The sequence below is a fragment of the Serinus canaria genome, chromosome 2 (assembly GCF_022539315.1).
Source record: "Serinus canaria isolate serCan28SL12 chromosome 2, serCan2020, whole genome shotgun sequence".
Taxonomy (NCBI): Eukaryota; Metazoa; Chordata; class Aves; order Passeriformes; family Fringillidae; genus Serinus; species Serinus canaria.
The window spans coordinates 415,903-434,533 of record NC_066315.1 but is presented as its reverse complement, the minus strand read 5'-3'; the positions used below and the strand labels follow the sequence as shown (position 1 = coordinate 434,533).

Sequence of the window (18,631 nt, the reverse complement as noted above, 5' to 3'; positions counted from 1 at the left end):
GCTCCGCATCGGGAAGCCAAAAATACCCGCGGAGCCCGAAAATAGCCCCAGAGGGTAAACGGTGGGGGGGGCCGGGGATCCCCGGGCCGGGCGGCCGGGACACCCCCGGGGCCAGGGACAGAGCCCAGGGGATGTGGCACCCGAGGGACACGGCGGGCCCCGGCAGTGGCCCCGGTGACCCTGCTGGGACACGTGTGTTTCCGCAGCGTCACCTGTGTCACGGGGATCCCCGCGACTCCGCACGGGGGGACACGGACACCTGCCCGTGGGGACACGGCAGGGTGAGCCCCCGTGGTGACACACGGCTGCGCCGTACGAACACGGACGGGGCTCGTCAGTGACCCCCGCGAGTGCCCCGGGACCACACGCGCGGACACGGCACCGCCACGGCCGCAAGGGACACACCGGCCTCGGTGTCCCCGAGCTGCCCGGCTGGGGGGTCCCGGGGCAGCGGCCGGGCTGAAGGACCCCGGAAAGGAGCGGCGTGACCCCGCTCCGGGGACAGCGGGGCTCCGCCAGCCCCGGTACCCGCTGCCCCGTCCCTGCTCACCTGGCCGCTCGGTGCCGGCCCGGTCCCCGCCGGTGCCGGGCGCTCAGGGGGCCCCGCGCTCGCCCCGGGCCCCGCCGCCGGCCATGGCCGCACCGGCAGCGGCCCCGGGCACGGGGTCGGGGGTGCCGGTGCGCGCTCCGAGCTCTGGAGCGGGTTCCGGTGCGGGTCCGGGGGTCCGGAGGCGGTCCCGGGGAGGAGCGGGAGTACCGGGACCGGGATCGGCGGGGTCAGGGCGCGGAGCCTGGGAAGGGCCCGAGGCGCCGGAGAGGGGCCGGTACGGGTCGGGGCCGGCGCAGGGCCCGGGCCGCGGTGCTGGGGCTCCGCCCGCCCGGTCCCGCCCCGGCCCGCCCCGGTCCCGCCCCGTGCAGCCCGGTGCCGCCCCCGGAGCCGCCCCCGCCCGGAGCCGCCATGCCGCTGCCGGTGCTCTTGCTGCGGGCGGCGGGCGCTTGGACCCGGCTCCGGCCGCCCTCCGTGCCGGGGCGCAGGTACCGGGGGAGTGCGGGGCATCCCGGGCGGATCCCGGACCCTCGGCTCCCTTGGAGCGCGGGAACCCCAGCTCCTTCGGTGGTCGCGGGGGTCCCCGGGGTCCCGGGGGTGCGAGTCGGGCTGCGGGGGAGCCAGGGGCGCCGGGAACTCGCGGGGGCTCCCGGACACCTGGATCCCTGCGGGGGGACCGGGGCTCCCGGGAGGCTGAGGGATACGGGCGCTTCCCGGAGCAGCGGGAGGGGAATCGGGGCGGGGGCAACATGTGGGCAGTACTGGGGTGCCCCGGGCTACCCGGGGAGGCTCCTTGGTCCTTGGGAGGACACCCCGCCGCTGGGTGCGGTGCGGCGAGCTCGCACTCGGCAGCCCTGCGGCGTCCGCGGGGTTCCCAGACTCACGGGCCTTGGCGGGTGGGGGCACCCCAACTCCTGGTGGGGGATTGGACTCCGGGGTTCCAGGAGGTCCTGGGGGATCCTGGCTGCCTGGGAGGCAGGAACACAGCTCCTGACGGGGGAGATGGGATTCTGAGGTGCCTGGGCTGATCCGTGGGGGCTCCCCCAGGGTTCCCTTACCCCCAGGTTCACTTCACTCACCCCTCTCCCCAGTTTCAGGTATGGGGGGCGCCTGGGGCTGGCCATGCCCCCCCGGCTGCCCCCCGCGCTCCCGGCCCCGCGCCGGCTGCTCCTGGTGGGCTCGGCCTCGGGCTGCGTGCTGCTGGGGCTGCTGCGCACGGCCGCGCGCTGCCAGGAGGTCACTGTCCCTGCTGTCCCCCCTGCCGCTCCCGAGCCGCCAGAGCCCCCCCCGGATACCCCCTTTGACTGGCCACTGTTCTGGACCTTCCTGCGCCCTCAGCTCCTGGCGCTCTCAGCTGCTGTCGTGGTGAGCAGGGCCGAGTAGGTGGCCATGGCCACCCTTGTCCCCACTGTCCCTGTGTCACACCTATGCTGTGGAGTAACACACGGTCTCGGTGCCACAGCATGGTGGCCGCTGTCCCACTGACATGGTGTGACACTTGCCATCCCACTGCCTGTCACTGTCCTAGTGCCACAGCGTGATGGCCATGGTCCCTGTGCAGGGTGGCATGGCATGCCACAGTCCCCATGCCATGGTGTGGCAGCCACTGTCCTGGTGCCATTGTGTGGCACCCACCATCCTGGTATCCGCTGTTGTGTGACATGTGCTGTCCCAGTGGCACAGTGTGACAGCTGCCATCCCAGTGCTGACATGAGACAGCCACTGTCTGGTGCCATGGGGTGACCCCCACTGTCCCAGTGCCACAGTGTGACACCTGCTGTCTCAGTGCCATGGCGTGACACCCACTGTCCCAGTACTGTGCCAGGCCACCTGCTGTCCTGGTGCAATGGCGTGGCACCCCGTGCTGCTGTCCCAGTGATGTGACAGCCCTGTCCCTGTGTGTCCCTGCAGCTGGCGCTGGGTGCAGCCCTGCTCAACGTGCGCATCCCGGTGCTGCTGGGCCAGCTGGTGGACGTGGTGGCCCGGTGTGCCCGCGGCCACGTGGCCACCTACCTGCGGGAGGTGCGGCGCCCGGCCCTGCGCCTCCTCGCCGTCTACTGCCTGCAGGTGAGTGCCAACCCCCCAGAGGGCGGGTGGGGGGTCCCGGGGGTGCCCCCTGGCCCTGCTGACCCCCCCGTCCCACAGGGCCTGCTGACCTTCGGCTACATCGCGCTGCTGGCCCGCGTGGGCGAGCGGGTGGCAGGCAACATGCGCAAGGCTCTCTTCAGCGCCCTGCTCAGGTAACCCCGGCAGGGACGGGGCACGGGACAGAGGGTGCCGGGGACCCCCACCCACCGCTCCCCCGGCAGGCAGGAGGTGGCCTTCTTCGACGCCACACGCACGGGGCAGCTGGTGACACGGCTGACGGCCGACATCCAGGAGTTCAAGTCTTCCTTCAAGCTGGCCATCTCCCAGGTGAGCCCGGCCGTCTCCCGGGTGAGCCCGGCTATCTCCTGGGCAAGCCCGGCGGTGCCCCCAGCCCCTGTGTCCCCCCAGGGCCTGCGCAGCAGCACCCAGACCGCCGGCTGCTTCGTGTCGCTGTACCTGCTCTCGCCCAAGCTCACGGGGCTGCTGCTCGTGGCGCTGCCCGCGCTCGTGGGCGCCGGCGCCTTCATCGGCGCCTTCCTCCGCAGCCTGTCCCGCCAGGCACAGGAGCAGGTAACCCTCACCTGAGCCCCCTGTCCTGCCAGCCCCGAGGCCGCAGCGTGGGGCGTCTCCAACGTCCTCGCTGTCCCTGCAGGTGGCCAAGGCCACCGTGGTGGCCGACGAGGCGCTGGGCAACGTACGGACGGTGCGCGCCTTTGCCATGGAGGAGCAGCAGGCAGGGTAAGGGCAAGGGCGGGAGCCTGGGGGTGGTGGGCGTGGGGCAGAGGGGGCCCCAGTCCATCCCTGCCCCAGGCTGTTCCGTGCCGAGGTGGACCGTGCCGGACGTCTGAGCGAGCAGCTGGGACTTGGCATCGCCGCCTTCCAGGGGCTCTCCAACGTGGCGCTCAACGGTGAGTGGGGGGTCACACAGAGGGACCTGGGGGCTGCGGGGTGGGACTCCCTTGGGCAGGGCTTCCTCCATGCCCCTTCTGCATGTCCCCTCAAATCTTGCTCTGCCCCCACCCCACAGGCATCGTCCTGGGAACCATCTTTGTGGGTGGCTCCCTGATGGCTGGAGACCAGCTCTCACCCGGTGACCTCATGTCCTTCCTGGTGGCCTCGCAGACGGTGCAAAGGTCAGGGCAGGGCCCAGTGGTGCCCCCAGCACCCCTGGCACCCCCTGTTCCCCACAGCCTGCCTGGGCACAGCCCTGAACTCAACCTCTGCCCTTGTGCATCCCAGGTCCTTGGCCAGCATCTCCATCCTGATGGGCCAGGTAAGTGGGGCGAGGGCTCCTGGCACCCCCTGAGGCTGGGGATTCAGGTTAGGGCTCCAGGGCTGCTTTCACCACCCTCCCTGTGGGTGAGTGGGGTCTGGGGGGCCATGAGGTGCTCCTGCTGTCCTCCCACAGGTGGTGCGGGGTCTGAGTGCTGGTGCTCGTGTCTTGGAGCTGCTGAGACTGGAGCCCCTCGTGCCACTGCAGGGGGGGGCCACCATCCCTGCCCACTCCCTGTATGGACGCATCTGCTTCAACCACGTCTCTTTCAGGTGGGTCCTAGCAGGCCCCTGCCTGGCCCCCCATGGTTCTGAGCCACCCCATGGACAGGGGGATTGGCACCATGTCCCTGCAGCCCCCTGCAGCCCCTGCTCCTCTCCCTGCAGTTATCCCACCCGGCCTGGCTACCCTGTCCTGCAGGACTTCAGCCTCACCCTGCCCCCCTGCCAGACCGTGGCCATCGTGGGCCCCTCAGGAGGAGGTACCAGCACTCCCCACCCTCTCCCTGGGCACATCCTCCTCCTCCCCAGTCCTCTGCCCAGTGCGCCCAGTGTGTGCCAGGGACTGGGAACCCCCCAGTGCTGCTGGAGCAGGGGGGCTCAGGGGTCCCTTCGCCAGGGAAGTCAACGGTGGCAGCGCTGCTGGAGCGGTTCTACGAGCCCACGGCAGGAACCATCACCCTGGACGGGCACGACATCGCCGGCCTGGACCCCTCCTGGCTGCGGGGGCAGGTCATCGGCTTCATCAGCCAGGTGGGACTGGAGTGCTGCTGGCCAGAACCCCCGGCTGTCCCTGGGCAAGTGGAGGAAGGTGGGCTGGGTGGGCTCAGTGCTGAGGGCCGGGGTTTGCTGCAGGAGCCGGTGCTGTTTGGCACAACCATCATGGAGAACATCCGCTTCGGGAAGCCAGGAGCCTCTGACGCCGAGGTGTACGAGGCCGCCCGGCTCGCCGACGCTGACGGCTTCATCCGCAGCTTCCCCGAGGGCTACAACACCGTCGTGGGTATGGCCGGGGCGGGAGGGGTCCTGCGGGCGTGGGGGCCCAGCTGAGGCGGTCCCGGTCCTGCGGGGACACCGGTGCTGCTCACGGCTGACGTTCAGCTGTGCACAGGGAGCCGTGGCCGCGCTGGGCTCTGAGCAGGAGCGATGGGCTCCGGGTGCGGCCGGTCCTTGGCTGCGGGCCGGGGCGGTGTCCCCGGGCTCCGTGGCACGGACGTTCTGGGGGGTGCCCTGGGATGGTGCAGCACAGCATCTCCACGGTGTCCCCGCGGTGCCCTGCAGGCGAGCGCGGCACGGCGCTGTCCGGGGGGCAGAAGCAGCGCATCGCCATCGCCCGGGCTCTGCTCAAGGACCCGGCCGTGCTCATCCTGGACGAGGCCACGAGCGCGCTGGACGCGCAGGCGGAGCGGGCTGTGCAGGCGGCGCTGGAGCGCGCTGCCGCCGGCCGCACCGTGCTGCTCATCGCGCACCGCCTCAGCACCATCCGCGGCGCGCACCTCATCGCCGTGCTGGCTCGGGGACGCGTGGCCGAGGTGAGCCGTGCGGCACGGCGGGCACGGGCCGCCGCCCGTGACACCTGGGTGGGCCCCCGCAGGTGACACTATCGGCTGTCTCCGCAGGCGGGGACTCACGAGGAGCTGCTGCGACGGGGGGGTCTCTACGCCGAGCTCATCCGACGGCAGACGAAGGAGGGGTCCTGAGGGGTCCCCGCGCTGCTCCCCAATAAAGCGGCGCTGCCAGGCGCACGGGGCTGCGCTCTGTGGCGGGACTTGCGAAGGGTCCTCCGGGCCGCTCGGGGGCGCCCTTAGCTCCGGGAAGGGGCCGGGCCGCGCGGGGCCGGGATGCGTGACGTTGGCTTGTGGGCGGAGCCGGAGTGGCTGGCCCCGCCCCCTCCCCATCCGCGCTGCCCCGCGGGGCGGGGGTGTCCCCTGTGTCACCCCCTGTGTCACCCCCTGCTCGGTGCCAGCCCCACTGCCGAAGTGCGGGACCCCTGCGTTGCCCTGCTGCGGTGAACGTTCCCCGTGTGACCCTCGGGTGTCCCGTGTGTCACCGTGGCGTGTGGCACCGCTGTCACTCCCGACTGAAGAAACGCTGCAAGACCCGCGGGCGCTGGAGGGGGTGAACCCCAACGTGACCCCGGGATGGGGGACCCCTGCACCCCCCGGGATGGAGGAGCCCATGCGTGATTTCTGTCAGGGGGACCGCGGTATTAACCCGGGGCAGGGGGCCTCATGGTCACCTCCGGAGTGGAGGAACCCCTGGGTGACGAGACCCCCCGTGTGACCCCCGCTGGAACGAGGGGGTCGTCTGTGTCACCCTCCAGGCCGGGGGTCCCTCTGTCACCCTGGACTGGAGGGACCCTGTGTCATCTTCCTGGGGTGGGGACCCTCTGCATGACCCCGGGATGGGGGACCCCTGGAATGGGGTTACACCTTCCTCACGCCCCTGGAGGGACTGTCCCCTGTGCTGCCCCTCAAGGTCGGGGACCCTTGTGTCAAACCCCCCAGGCGGGGGGAGCCCCGGTGTGCCCCCCGCGTGGGATTAGCCCTGCATGACTCTCCCGGGGTGGGGGTCCCACGGGTCAGCCTTTGTATGGGAGCCTCCTATGTCACCCCCGGAATGGGGGGACCCTGCGACATCCTTCTGGGCTGAAGGCTCCCCTGCATCCCTTCCCGGGGTGAGGGGACCCCTGTGTGACCCCGGCATGGGGGGACCTCCGTGTGACCCCGAGCTGGGCTCCCCTGGGCTGCCCGATGCAGGGGCGCTGTCTGCCGGCCCCCCTTCCCGGGGGTCTCGGCCCCCCCGTCCCCCACCGCTGCGGCCGCCGGCGGGGGCGGCGGGTGGAGCCGCGGGAGGGGCGGGGGCGGCGGCGGCGGGGGACGGCGGGGACCGGCGGCGGCTGCGCCGCGGCGGGAGCGGAGCCGGGAGCGGGACCGGGGCCGGGGCTGGAACTGGAGCTGGGATCGGGGCTGGGACTAGATCCGGGACCGGGATCAGGAGGGGGACCGAGGCTGGAATCGGGACCGGATCCGGGACCAGGGCTCGAACCGGGATCGGAACCGAGACCGCGACCGGGGCTGAGGCCGGGGCTGGAAGCGGGACGGGGGCTGCGTTGCGCTGCCCGCGGCTCCGCGGCGCCGGCCGGGCAGCATCGGCACCGGCAGCGTGACGGACCAGGGAGAGCGCGGCGGCCGGTCCTGCCCCCCCATCCCCTGCCTTCCTCTCATCCCCTGCCCACCCTCCTCCCCCCTTCCCTCCCCGCCGGCTGCGCCCTGAGCCCGGCGGCGATGGGCTGAGGCTGCGGGGCACCGCGGGGCCCCGGCGGCAACAGGATGAGGAGGGGCTCGGAGGGCAGCGGGGAGGGCGAGGGGCTCTCGAGCCTGCGGGCGTTCGCCCACAGCTCCTCGCTGCACGGCATCAGCCACGTCTTCGCCTACGGGGCCGTGTCCCTGCGCCGCGTGCTCTGGGGCGGCTTTTTCCTGGGCTCGCTGGGGCTGCTGCTGCTCGTGTGCGCCGAGCGCGTCGCCTACTTCCTCACCTACCCGCACGTCACCAAGCTGGACGAGGTGGCTGCCCGCAACCTCACCTTCCCGGCCATCACCATCTGCAACCTCAACGAGTTCCGCTTCTCCAAAATCACCCGCAACGACATGTACCACGTGGGCGAGCTGCTGGCGCTGCTCAACGAGCGCTACGAGATCAGCAACCCGCAGCTGGCCGAGCCCCACGTCCTGGCCGCGCTGCGCGACAAGGCCAACTTCAAGAACTTCAAGGCGAAGCCCTTCAGCATGGCCGAGTTCTACAACCGCACGGGCCACGACCTGGCTGACATGCTGCTGCAGTGCTCCTTCCGCGGCACCGGCTGCACCGCCCGCAACTTCACCGTGGTGAGTGCCCCGGGGCTGGGGAGGGGACCCGCCGGGTGGCCCGGGGCTGCAGAGGGACAGGGGAGCCCTGCTGGGGTCAGGCATCGGCAGGCGGTGCCTCTCTCCCATCCCCGCTCCCGGAGCACTCAGCCCCTGCCCACCCCGCTGGGGACAGCACCCCCGCCCCGGGATGTCCCCACCCGGGGTGCTGCAGGGGCGCCAGGCGGCTGCGGCAGTGCCAGGATGGAGCGGGGCTGTGCTGGGCACTCTGGGCTGCCTGGGGTCTCTGCTGGCATGCAGGGGTGTGGTGGGCACAGGGTGCTCACAGGTACAGGATGCTCGGGGTCGTGGGGTGCTCACAGGTACAGGATGCTCACAGATGTGCTCTCCTGTACAGGGTGTCACTTGTACAGGTGCTCACAGGTGCAGCCCCCACCACCCGTGCCAGCCTCAGGTGCCACTGGGCACCACCAGCAGCAGCCGCTGCCCTGACTGCTGGCACAGAGGCTCCCATGGGCAGCACTTCCATGCCTGGCATGGGTAGGGGTCCCTGTGCCGGCCCTGCTGGGACCCCATGCCGCTGCACCCAGAACCCTCCACCTCTACCTCCAGCAGCCCCGTTTCTGCCCCCAGCAGCCCCACTGCAGCCCCCAGAACAGGGCAGGGACAGTGGCACAGGCAGGGATGGTGGCACTTGTGTGACAGGCAGGGACACTGGGACAGGCAGGGATGGTGGCACAGACAGGATAGACAGGGACAGTGTCACAGGCAGGGTGGACAGGGGTAGTGGCATGGGCAGGACAGGCAGGGACATTGGCACAGGCAGCGATGGTGGCATGGGCAGCACAGACCCTCCCCTCCTGCCACAGCAGCACCAGGCAGCAGCGTGGGCGCTGGGCAGCTCACGTCTGCCATGCCAGCTCTCCCCAGTCCCATCGCTGTCCCCTGCAACTACTGTCCCCTTAATGCTCTTGGAGCACTACTTAATTGACCAGGCAGCTTAGGGACGAGCTGTGCTTTGACAGGTCTGTGCCCCCTGTGCTCCCTCCATCCCCCCGTGCCTGTGGCCGGAGCTGCTGTGCCAGTGTCCCCAGCAGGCAGTGGTGATGGCCCCTGGGTTTGAGGGCCGGGACATGGGGCCTCAGGGCTGAGGGTCCCTAGGACAGAATTTGAGGTGGGTGCATGCCTGATTAGGCAGCAGGGTCCTGTCGTCCCCCCCCCAAAATCCCCAGGCTTGGCCAGTCCTGGCTTGGGATCCTGTGTTCCAGGCCGGGTGCTGAGCCCTGGCCCTGTGTCCCTGACCTCACCCCAGCCTGGGCCCAGCATCCCCGAGGTTCCTGGACATGTGATGGGGCCCAAGGGCCATCGGGTGAGCTGAGTCTCCTCTCACATCCCCCAGGGCCTGTTGGATGGGGCAGGATGGGGTGTGGGGACAGGGGAACTCTGGGGAGCAGGGCTGGGGGTCCCCAAGGCGCGGGGCTGTGGGTCCCTGTGTGACCCTGAGCGTGAGCGCAGGAGGGCTGGCACTGCTGGGGACACGTCCCCATCACTGTCCCCACCCATGCCCCCCCCCAGCATCCCCATGCCGGGCAGCCGTTGCCATGACACCCGCCCCCCCCTTTCCTCCTTGGGCACCGCATTGCCATGGTAACGGGTCCCCACTTTGGGAGCAGCTGGTTGCCACAGCAACGCCCCCTCCGCTCCCCCCCGTGGGACAGAGCCCTCGGGTGGGGCACCCCCAGCAGGGAGGGCCGTGGCACCCCGGGGCTGCATGGCAGGAGCTGGGGGGCATGGGACCAGGCTGGGGCTCAGGGGCACCCCGGGGTCCCGGGCTCTGGGTACCCATCCTGGGAACTCAAGGTCACCCCAGGGTTCCTGCTGGGGGTGCGGGTCCCCAAGGGGGCTGGCCAGGACAGGCTCTCGGGTCTTGGGGGGGACATGGTGGCCTCTGCTGCTGTGACAAAGGAGTCCTGGACCCCATCACCGTTCTGGCTTGTGCCCTCCCATCTCAAGTGTCCCCACATGTTCCCTGGAACTGTGACGAAACCCAATATCCCTGCAGAGCCACGGCAGCACAGGCCAGGCACCATCAACGCCCTCGCCTTCTCCTGGCAGCACTGGCATCCTGTCCTGGGGCACTGGGACCCCATCCTGGTCCTGCAGGGCACTGGGATCCTGTCCTGGGGCACTGGGACCCCATCCTGATCCTAAAGGGCACTGGGATCCTGTCCTGGGGCACTGGGACCCCATCCTGGTCCTGCAGGGCACTGGGATCCTATCCTGGCTCACGTGGGGCACTGGAATTCCCACTGCCATGTCCCCGCGTGTGTCCCTGTGTCCCCACAGGGTCCCCACAGTGGCACTGAATGTCCACACGGGGTCCCTGCAGTGGCAGTGAGAGCCCTGTCCCGTGTCCCACGTGTGCCCCGTGTCCCGTCCCTGCAGATCTTCACTCGCCTGGGGAAGTGCTACACCTTCAACCCGGGGGGGCCAGGCCGCGAGGTGCTGACCACGCTGCAGGGCGGCTCCGGCAATGGCCTGGAGCTCATGCTCAACGTGCAGCAGGAGGAGTACCTGCCCGTCTGGGGGGACACAGGTGAGCCCCTGCCCGTCTGGGGGGACACAGGTGGGACCCTGCCCGTCTGGGGGGACACAGGTGAGATCCCCTGCCCTGCACCTGACCCCCGTCCCCTGCTCTGCAGATGAGACCTCGTTTGAGGTGGGGGTGAAGGTGCAGATCCACAGCCAGGACGAGCCTCCCTTCATTGACCAGCTGGGCTTCGGCGTTGCCCCTGGCTTCCAGACCTTCGTCTCCTGCCAGCAGCAGCGGGTATCCGGGCACGGCGCCCGGGGCTGGGCACAGACCCCCGAGGGATCGGGATGGGCTCCGGAGGGATTGGGATGGACCCTCACAGGGCCTGGGATGGTGACCCAAGGGGATCAGAATGGACCCCCAGAGGGCTTGGGATGGCCCGGTGCTGCCACAGCCAGCCCTGTGGGGACATTCCAAGCCCCATTCCATGGGGACACGGCCTGCCCAGCCATGCCGTGGGTGCCGTGCCGCTGACCGGCACAGGCTGTGGGCAGCCCCACGCAGGCAGCGGCTCCGGCAGCGACCCCCGGCTCCGCGGAACAGCCGCCGGGGGGTGGCGGCACCGGCCCCCGCAGCCAGACACCTAAATTTAGGTGCCTCGGGTGGGCGTCACCACGTGTGCCGGCACATGGGCGGCAGGAGCACGGCGGCAGCAGGAGCGGCCCTGGCACCCACGGGCGGGGGGTGCTGGGCCTTCGCCAGGCACCATCCCCGCACCAAGGGGAGGGCGGGGGTCCGCGCTGACCCCCCCCACCCGGCACGTCCTGCTCCAGCCGGTGCCGCCTGCCAGACCTCGCTGTGGCACCCGGTACAGGTGACAACTGCTGCAAGAGCCATCCCCGTGCCCCGGAAGGAGGGGACGGGGCGGGACGGGGGCTCGGGGATGGCAGGACGGCAGCTCTGGGCTGCGGGGTGAGCTCTGCCCCAGGGGCGGCACTGCCGCGGGCTGGGAGGCGCGGCCATGGTCGGGTACGACGCCGGGGACATCGGGGCTGACACGGGGCCCCAGGACGCCGTGTTTTCCTTAGCGGGTGCCCGGCAGCTGGTGTACCTGCCCCCGCCGTGGGGGGACTGCAAGGCCACCCCCATCGAGTCCGACTTCTTCACCAACTACAGCCTGACCGCGTGCCGCCTGGACTGCGAGACGCGCTACCTGGCCGAGAACTGCAACTGCCGCATGGTGCACATGCCGGGTGAGCGGGGGGCGGCCGGGGGCCGCGGGGCTCCGGCACCAAGGGACCAACCCCGCCACCGCCGCCTCCCCCGCAGGCAATGCCAACGTCTGCACCCCGGAGCAGTACAAGGAGTGTGCCGACCCCGCGCTGGGTACGTACCCCGAGCCCCCCAACGGCCCCGGGCACCCCCGGGAACCCCCGGGCACCCCTGAGCCTCCCACTGCCCCCATTGCTGTGAGTGCAGCTCCGGTGTCCCTGTGCCCCCACCACTGTGAGGGTGGCTCTGGTGTCCCTGTGCCCTCGCTGGGGTGGGGATCACCGCTGTCCCCAGATGCGCAGGGCCGGGCCCCCTCCCTGTGCCACCGACGGTGCCCATGGCACACTTGTCCCGGGTGGCACACTTGTCCCGGGTGGCACACTTGTCCCGGGTGGCATACTTCTCCCGGGTGGCAGCCCAAGCACCCAGCTCTTTCCCCGGAGCATCCCGCCCCCCCCATCCCCGGCGGGCAGGGGTCCTGGGGGTCCCGGTCCCACCGCCGCCCCCCCAGACTTCCTGGTGACCAAGGACAGCGAGTACTGCGCGTGCCGCACGCCCTGCGCCATGGTGCGCTACGGCAAGGAGCTCTCCATGGTGAAGATCCCCAGCAAGGCCTCGGCCAAGTACCTGGCCAAGAAGTTCAACAAGACGGAGCAGTACATTGCGTGAGTGACACGGCCACCTCCGCTGTCACTGCCACCCTGCTGTCACCCGCCGCCCCGCCAGCGCACAGCGTGACACAGCCCCACAGCCCAGCATGACAACGCCATCTTAGGGCACAGTGTGACAGTGTGACATGGCACAGCATGGCCCCGTGACATGAACCAGCAGTGCGACACGAGGGCCCCAGTATCTACGAACTGACACAGCCCAGAGTGACAGTGTGACAGGGCACGCCCACCCAGCATCCCCCAGCAGACATGAACTGGGACAGCATGACAGTGGGACACAGCAGCACAGCACAGCCACACACGGCATCCCCATCACACACCAAGTGACAGCCCAAAGTGACATGTGACATGGCCTGGCATGGCACAGCATGGCATGGCATGGCCTCCACTGTGCAGACCTGCTCCAGATACGGGAAACCCGCATGGCACGGCATGGCACAGCACAGCATGGCACGGCACAGCAGGGCCTGGCGCACCCTTGTGCCCCCTCGGCCCTGCCCCACATTACCCCACGGCACGGTGCAGCCCCCTGGCCTGGCACGGCACAGCCTGACACCCCCTGCAGCTGACAGTGTCCCCTTGTCCCGTGTCCCCCCAGGGACAATGTGCTGGTCCTGGACATCTTCTTCGAGGCCCTGAACTACGAGATGATTGAGCAGAAGAAGGCGTATGAGGTGGCGGGGCTGCTGGGTGAGGGACAGGGACCCCAGGGGTGCCGGGGACACGGGGTCTGCCCTCGCTGACGTCACCTCCCGCACAGGTGACATCGGGGGGCAGATGGGGCTCTTCATTGGTGCCAGCCTCCTCACCATCCTGGAGATCTTTGATTACCTGTATGAGGTGAGCCCCCCCCGGCCTCCCCCTGCCCGGGGCTCTCGGGCTGGGGACCCTGACCTGCCCCCCCCAGGTGTTCCGGGACAAACTCCTCAGCCTGTACAAGGAGAAGAAGCGGAGCCCGCGGAGCGACAGCGGCACCCTGGTAACCCCCCCGCGCCCCCCACTCCCCAGCCCCCCGCCCAGGGGTCGCACCCCATCACCCCCCCGCTCACCGCTCTCTCGTCCCTCCGTGCGCCCGTCCAGGAGCACCCGGCGGTCCCGGGCAGCCCCACGGCCCCGCGCCCACCCAGGTACACGTGGGGGGGCAACCAGAGCCCCCCGGGGCTGGCACGGGGGGTGCGGGGCTGTCGCTCCCCCGGGGGAGATGGGGGTCCCTGGGGGCTCCCCAGGGCCAGCGCGGGGGTGCGGGGCCATCCCCTGCAGATCTCCCGCATTCCCTGCAAACCCCCTGCATTCTCTGCAGACCCCCCCCATTCCCTGCAGACATCCCCCATCCTCATCAACCCCCACAGACCCTTGTTCCGGGGTACCCCTGCCCCGACACCCTCAGCCGGGCTGGGGTCCCCAGCCTCCCCTCCGGGACGCAGTGGGGCAGGAGGGGGGGTCCGCATGGGGGACACGGGAGGGGCCAGCCTGGCTCCAGGCCAAAGGGGAGGGTCCTGGGCCACCCTGGGGAGCACAAGGGGAGGGGGCACGGGGCAGAGCCCCCCGGCAGGCAGGGCACAGGGGGCACTGGTGGCAGCGGGAGCTGACCCCCCCACCCCCCTGCAGGGCGCCTGGCCCCCCCTGCCCGGCCCCGCGCCCCGTCTCGGCGTCGCCCCGAACCTGCTACCTCGTCACCCGGCTCTAGGGTCCCCCCCGGGCCCCCCCGCAGAGCCCAGCCCGCCCCCCCGCCGGCCGGGGGGCTGGGGGGACACCCCCGGGCCGCGGGGCGGCCTCCAGGCCTCCCCCGCCCCCTGAGGGGGTGTCGGGGGGCTGGGGGTGAGGGGCCGCCCCGGCCCTGCTCCCACGTCCCTGCATGCGCTGCCTGTGCCCCCCCGCGCTGGACATGCCACCCCTCCCCACAGTCCCCCCAAATAAAGAGGTGCCCCAGGCCCCGGCTCCAGGCTGCTTGGGGGTCGGGGGGCCTGGGGTGCTCAGGGGTCTGGGGGGCTCCAGGAGGGAGAAGGCAGCACTGGGGGGGTCACAGGGCTGGCCAAGGCACGGGGGGGGGTGGTTCTGTCACACAGCAGTGGGGGTCCCCAACACCCCAGGAAGGAGGAGGCAGCACGGGGGGGAAGCTCTTTATGGGACACCGAACGCACATCACCCACGTACAGCAGGCCCTGGTGGGGGGCACACCCCTGGGACCCCCCAGCAGAGGGGGGCTCAGGGGGAGTAGGGAGAGGAGATGGGGGGCGCATTCCCCCCGGGGTCCCTGCGCCTGGTCCCAGAGGGTCCTGCCCCTCCACCAACCCTGTGGCCCCGTGTCTGGCGGTTCCCATGCCCTTGGGAAGTCCCCTGCCCCCGGTGAGTCCTGTGTCTCTGGGGGGAGTCCCAGCCCTCTCATCCCCCCCCCGGGGCTGGGGGGCCCGGGGGGTTGTGCCAGCCCCCCACAGCCGGGACAGAACCTAATAAATACTGGGGGGGCTGCAGTCAGGGGGGCTGGCATGGGCTGGCACCCGGCTGTGGGGGCAGGGGCTGCCCCCCTCAGGGGGTCTGGGGACTCGGGGGCCCTAGGGGGGGCAGAAGTCGGTGAAGTAGGGGTGCTGCAGGGCCTCCTCCGCTGAGATCCGCTGCACCGGATTGCACTTGAGCAGGTTCTGGGGGGCCGGGGGGCCTGAGGGGGAGGGCATGGAGCCTCCCCATCCCACAGCCCCCCAGGCGGGCAGGGGGCTGTGAGGGGGAGGGCACCCACTCCTGGGAGACAGAGCCCCCATGGGGTGGGCAGGGGTGACACGTGTGGGAGACACAGCGCTGGGATGGGAGCAGGCTGGGAGACACACCAGGGATGGGGGACACAGGGGCAGGGGGCACAGGGGCAGGGGGCACAGGGGCAGGGGGGCACAGGGGCAGGGGGGCACAGGGGCAGGGGGGCACAGGGGCAGGGGGCACAGGGGCAGGGGGCACAGGGACAGGGGGGCACAGGGACAGGGTCTCACCTGCAGCAGGTCCCGGCCAGTTGCGTTCAGCTTGGGCACCACGTTGACGAGGGAAGTGGTAGCTGGGTACATGGGGTAGGGCTGGGGACACACGGGTGACCCCCAGCTCCCCCAGACCCCTCAGTCCCTCTGACCCCTGTGTCCCCTGCCCTCACCTTGTAGTCTGGCAGCTTGGCCATGGCAGGCCACTGCTCCTCCGTGGGGGTCCCCAGCAGCGTGGGGACAGTCAAGGACCACCACGGGGACACCCAGCACCTGCCCCCTGCCCCCCTGCCCAGCCGAGGGGGGTTCCCATTCCAAGGGATCCTCATTCTCAGAGCTCCCCATTCCCCAGGGGTCCCTATTCTGCAGGGCTCCCCATTCCCGAGGGCTCTCCGTTCCAGCACTTCCCCAGTCCCCCATTCTGGGGTCCCCATTCCGGAGGGATCACCATGCACAGGGCTCCCTATTCCCAGGGGATTCCCCATTCCCAGGGGAAGTCTCCATTCAAGGCTTTCCCCATTCCCAGCAGTCCCCATTCCCAGGCAGTCCCTTCTGGGGCTCCCATCCCCAAGGATATCGGAAGATCCTCTTCAGCTGGTCGTCCACGTCATTGCCCGGGAACAGGGGCCGCCCCGCGTTGGCCAGCTCTGGGGGGACAGGGGCTGGTTCCCACAGGCCCCCGTGGCCCCCAGGCCCCCCTCCAGTCCCCTGGCCCCCCAGCGTACCCGCGAAGATGCACCCAGCTGACCACATGTCGATGGAGGTGGAGTAGAGCTTGGCCCCAAAGAGAACATCTGGGGGCCGGTACCACAGAGTGACCACCTGGGGAGGGACAGGGACACTGGCACGGGGACAGGGGAGCCCCAGCCGGCTGCAGGGGGCCAGGAGCCCCATCCCGAGCCCCAGGAGCCCCAGAGCCCCACTCACCTCGGCCGAGTAGCAGCGCACAGGGATGCCGAAGGCCCGAGCCAGCCCGAAATCCGCCAGCTTCAGCTCCCCGTTCTGGGGGCGCAGAGGGGTCAGCCTGGGGGGCCCCACTGCATCCCCCAGCCCCAGGGACAGCGGCCCTGCTGCCTTCCCATCACTGGGAACACAGCAGGGATAGGGGCAACTGGGCCTGGACAGACACCAGGTGCGACTCCCCAGGACGGACAGACAGACAGCCCCATTCCCAAGTGCCACCCCTGAGCACAGCCCTGCTCCCAGCTGTGACTGCCCAGGACAGACAGACAGACAGCCCCCATTCCCAAGTGCCACCCCTGAGCACAGCCCTGCTCCCAGCTGTGACTGCCCAGGACAGACAGACAGACAGCCCCATTCCCAAGTGCCACCCCTGAGCACAGCCCTGCTCCCAGCTGTGACTGCCCAGGACAGACAGACAGACAGCCCCATTCCCAAGTGCCACCCCTGAGCACAGCCCTGCTCCCAGCTGTGACTGCCCAGGACAGACAGACAGACAGACAGCCCCATTCCCAAGTGCCACCCCTGAGCACAGCCCTGCTCCCAGCTGTGACTGTCTGTTACTACAATAACTGCCCAGGACAGACAAACACACAGACAGACAGCACCACTCGCAGGTGAGTGCCCAGGACTGACGGATGGACAGACAGACAGTCCCATTTCGAAGTGCCACTCCAGTTCCCAGCCTCGCTTGCAGGTATGAGAGCCCAGGACAGACACACAGCCATCCAGCCCTGCTCCCAGGTGTGAGTGCTCAGCCCATCACCCGGTGTCCCTGCCGTGTCCCAGCCCTGTCCCAGCCGTGTCCCAGCCCTGTCCCGCCGTGTCCCAGCCCTGTCCCAGCCGTGTCCCAGCCCTGTCCCAGCCCTGTCCCCGCCGTGTCCCAGCCGTGTCCCAGCCCTGTCCCAGCCGTGTCCCAGCCCTGTCCCGGCCCTGTCCCGCCGTGTCCCAGCCCTGTCCCAGCCGTGTCCCAGCCCTGTCCCGCCGTGTCCCGGCCCTGTCCCGCCGTGTCCCGGCCCTGTCCCAGCCCTGTCCCAGCCCTGTCCCAGCCCTGTCCCAGCCGTGTCCCGGCCCTGTCCCAGCCCTGTCCCAGCCCTGTCCCCGCCGTGTCCCAGCCGTGTCCCGGCCCTGTCCCAGCCCTGTCCCGGCCCTGTCCCGCCGTGTCCCAGCCCTGTCCCAGCCGTGTCCCAGCCCTGTCCCGGCCCTGTCCCGCCGTGTCCCGGCCCTGTCCCAGCCCTGCCCCGCCGTGCCCACCCGGTTGATGAGCAGGTTCTGCGGTTTCAGGTCGCGGTGCAGCACGTTGCGGCTGTGGCAGAAGGCGAGCCCCTTCAGCAGCTGGTACATGAAGGACTGCGGGGCACCGGCGGCTCCGTCAGCACCGGGCACCCCGCGGGCCCCCGGGGCTCCCGGCACCGCCACACCCACCTTGACGATCTCGGGGTCCAGATCCCCGTTACAGCTGTCAAAGTATTTCTTCAGGTCCTGGGGGAAGCGAGGGGGGCCGGCAGCGGTGACCCTCAGAGACCCCCCGGACCCCCGTGTCCCCCCGGACCCCCGCGCCTCCCCGACCCCCGTGTCCCCCGGACCTTCGTGTCCCCCCGGACCCCCGTGCCTCCCCGGACCGCCGTGCCTCCCCGGACCCCCGTGCCCCCGGTGCTCACCTGGTCACAAAACTCGAAGACCAGGGTCAGCTTCTTGTCGCTGTGCAGAACGTCGTGGAGCCTGCGGGGCAGGGGTCGCTGAGCCCCCAGCGCCCGGCCGGGCCCGGGGCACCGGCAGGAGCAGCCCCCGAGCCCAGCCCCCGGTACTCCCGGTGCCCCCGGTACCTGACAATGTTCTTGTGCTTGAGCTCCTTGAGCAGGCAGATCTCCCGCAGCGCCGAGCTGGGCACCCCCTGCGGGATACGCGGGTTGTGGGAAGCCGGGGGTACCGGGAGTACCGGAGGGTACCGGGCGTACCGGGGGGTACCGGGCGTACCGGGGGGGTCCCAGCCCCGGCCCCCCCTCACCTCATCATCGTCGTCCAGCCGCACCCGCTTCAGCGCCACGATCTCGTGTGTCTCCCGGTTCTTGGCTTTGAACACGGTCCCGTAGGTGCCTGCGGGGACGGAACGGGGTCACGGCCGAGCCCCCGGTACCTGTACCGACGCCGCCGCCGGGCCCCGCAGCACCCGGGTCCCTCCGTACGGCTCCGGCCCTGCCGCACCTTCACCGATCTTCTCCAGCTTCTCGTATTTCTGCATGGCGCCGCGATCGGTCCCGGCCCGGCCCGGCCCCGGTACCGGCCCCGCCACCGACCCCCGCCCGCCCCGCCACACCTCCCGGCAGCCCCCGCGCGGCCCCACCACGCCTCCCGGCAGCCCCCGCGCGGCCCCGCCACACCTCCCGGCAGCCCCCGCGCGGCCGCGCCCCGCCACACCTCCCGCCATGGCCCCGCCCTCCCTCCCCGCCCCTTCCCCGTGG

General features: G+C 70.8%; 4 protein-coding genes across 7 annotated transcripts in view; 3 read left to right on the top strand and 1 right to left on the bottom strand.

Annotated features, from left to right (window-relative positions):
* The window catches only part of NOS3 (nitric oxide synthase 3), a 4,824-nt gene extending 4,483 nt beyond the window's left edge, over window positions 1–341 (top strand). The window contains exon 7 of the mRNA XM_050970378.1: window positions 207–341. Coding sequence (XP_050826335.1) covers window positions 207–341 — 135 coding nt within the window. The remainder of the gene's footprint in view (window positions 1–206) is intronic.
* Window positions 342–1,655: 1,314 nt separating this feature from the next.
* Window positions 1,656–5,649, top strand: ABCB8 (ATP binding cassette subfamily B member 8). The gene is made up of 15 exons (XM_050970921.1): window positions 1,656–1,912; window positions 2,459–2,614; window positions 2,693–2,787; window positions 2,857–2,962; window positions 3,044–3,205; window positions 3,288–3,373; window positions 3,446–3,543; window positions 3,663–3,768; window positions 3,875–3,908; window positions 4,044–4,180; window positions 4,295–4,389; window positions 4,527–4,660; window positions 4,763–4,910; window positions 5,189–5,439; window positions 5,527–5,649. Exons 1-15 carry the CDS (start codon window positions 1,670–1,672, stop codon window positions 5,605–5,607), a joined length of 1,932 nt encoding a protein of 643 aa, XP_050826878.1. The 5' UTR covers window positions 1,656–1,669; the 3' UTR covers window positions 5,608–5,649.
* Window positions 5,650–6,796: 1,147 nt separating this feature from the next.
* Window positions 6,797–13,936, top strand: ASIC3 (acid sensing ion channel subunit 3). Of its 3 annotated transcripts, XM_050970920.1 has the most exons (11): window positions 6,797–7,794; window positions 10,219–10,369; window positions 10,476–10,603; window positions 11,409–11,559; window positions 11,636–11,692; window positions 12,090–12,243; window positions 12,848–12,939; window positions 13,010–13,089; window positions 13,157–13,228; window positions 13,330–13,376; window positions 13,858–13,936. In XM_050970920.1, exons 1-11 carry the CDS (start codon window positions 7,240–7,242, stop codon window positions 13,934–13,936), a joined length of 1,566 nt encoding a protein of 521 aa, XP_050826877.1. In that variant the 5' UTR covers window positions 6,797–7,239. The 3 variants fall into 3 exon arrangements, 2 of the variants coding, with proteins under 2 accessions (XP_050826877.1, XP_050826876.1); XM_050970919.1 differs by having other exon boundaries at window positions 13,010–13,228; window positions 13,330–13,877; XR_007776872.1 differs by lacking the exons at window positions 13,330–13,376; window positions 13,858–13,936 and having other exon boundaries at window positions 11,636–12,243; window positions 13,157–13,220.
* A 421-nt stretch (window positions 13,937–14,357) lies between these two features.
* Window positions 14,358–18,487, bottom strand: CDK5 (cyclin dependent kinase 5). 2 transcript variants are annotated; one of them, XM_050970938.1, is made up of 12 exons: window positions 18,375–18,487; window positions 18,178–18,266; window positions 17,996–18,063; window positions 17,831–17,891; window positions 17,595–17,651; window positions 17,424–17,519; window positions 16,137–16,211; window positions 15,935–16,031; window positions 15,787–15,856; window positions 15,383–15,443; window positions 15,228–15,308; window positions 14,358–14,888 (listed from the first exon to the last, which is right to left on the bottom strand). In XM_050970938.1, exons 1-12 carry the CDS (start codon window positions 18,409–18,411, stop codon window positions 14,802–14,804), a joined length of 879 nt encoding a protein of 292 aa, XP_050826895.1. In that variant the 5' UTR covers window positions 18,412–18,487; the 3' UTR covers window positions 14,358–14,801. The 2 variants fall into 2 exon arrangements, with proteins under 2 accessions (XP_050826895.1, XP_050826894.1); XM_050970937.1 differs by lacking the exons at window positions 17,424–17,519; window positions 17,595–17,651; window positions 17,831–17,891; ... (1 more) ...; window positions 18,178–18,266; window positions 18,375–18,487 and having other exon boundaries at window positions 16,137–16,712.
* Between the last annotated feature and the right edge of the window lie 144 nt (window positions 18,488–18,631).

Excerpts from the sequence above, each read along its gene's own strand:
- ABCB8 (XM_050970921.1), top strand. The coding sequence starts at position 1,670 with ATGCCCCCCCGGCTGCCCCCCGCGCTCCCGGCCCCGCGCCGGCTGCTC. Across the intron at positions 2,963-3,043 it reads TCAAGCTGGCCATCTCCCAG|GGCCTGCGCAGCAGCACCCA; the intron begins GTGAGCCCGGCC and ends GTGTCCCCCCAG. Across the intron at positions 4,661-4,762 it reads TCATCGGCTTCATCAGCCAG|GAGCCGGTGCTGTTTGGCAC; the intron begins GTGGGACTGGAG and ends GGTTTGCTGCAG.
- ASIC3 (XM_050970919.1), top strand. The coding sequence starts at position 7,240 with ATGAGGAGGGGCTCGGAGGGCAGCGGGGAGGGCGAGGGGCTCTCGAGC. Across the intron at positions 10,370-10,475 it reads GCCCGTCTGGGGGGACACAG|ATGAGACCTCGTTTGAGGTG; the intron begins GTGAGCCCCTGC and ends CCTGCTCTGCAG. Across the intron at positions 12,940-13,009 it reads TGAGGTGGCGGGGCTGCTGG|GTGACATCGGGGGGCAGATG; the intron begins GTGAGGGACAGG and ends CCTCCCGCACAG.
- CDK5 (XM_050970937.1), bottom strand. The coding sequence starts at position 16,679 with ATGGGGCTGTCTGTCTGTCTGTCTGTCCTGGGCAGTCACAGCTGGGAG. Across the intron at positions 15,444-15,786 it reads CAGCTGAAGAGGATCTTCCG|GCTGCTGGGGACCCCCACGG; the intron begins ATATCCTTGGGG and ends GACTGTCCCCAC. Across the intron at positions 14,889-15,227 it reads CTGGCCGGGACCTGCTGCAG|AACCTGCTCAAGTGCAATCC; the intron begins GTGAGACCCTGT and ends CCGGCCCCCCAG.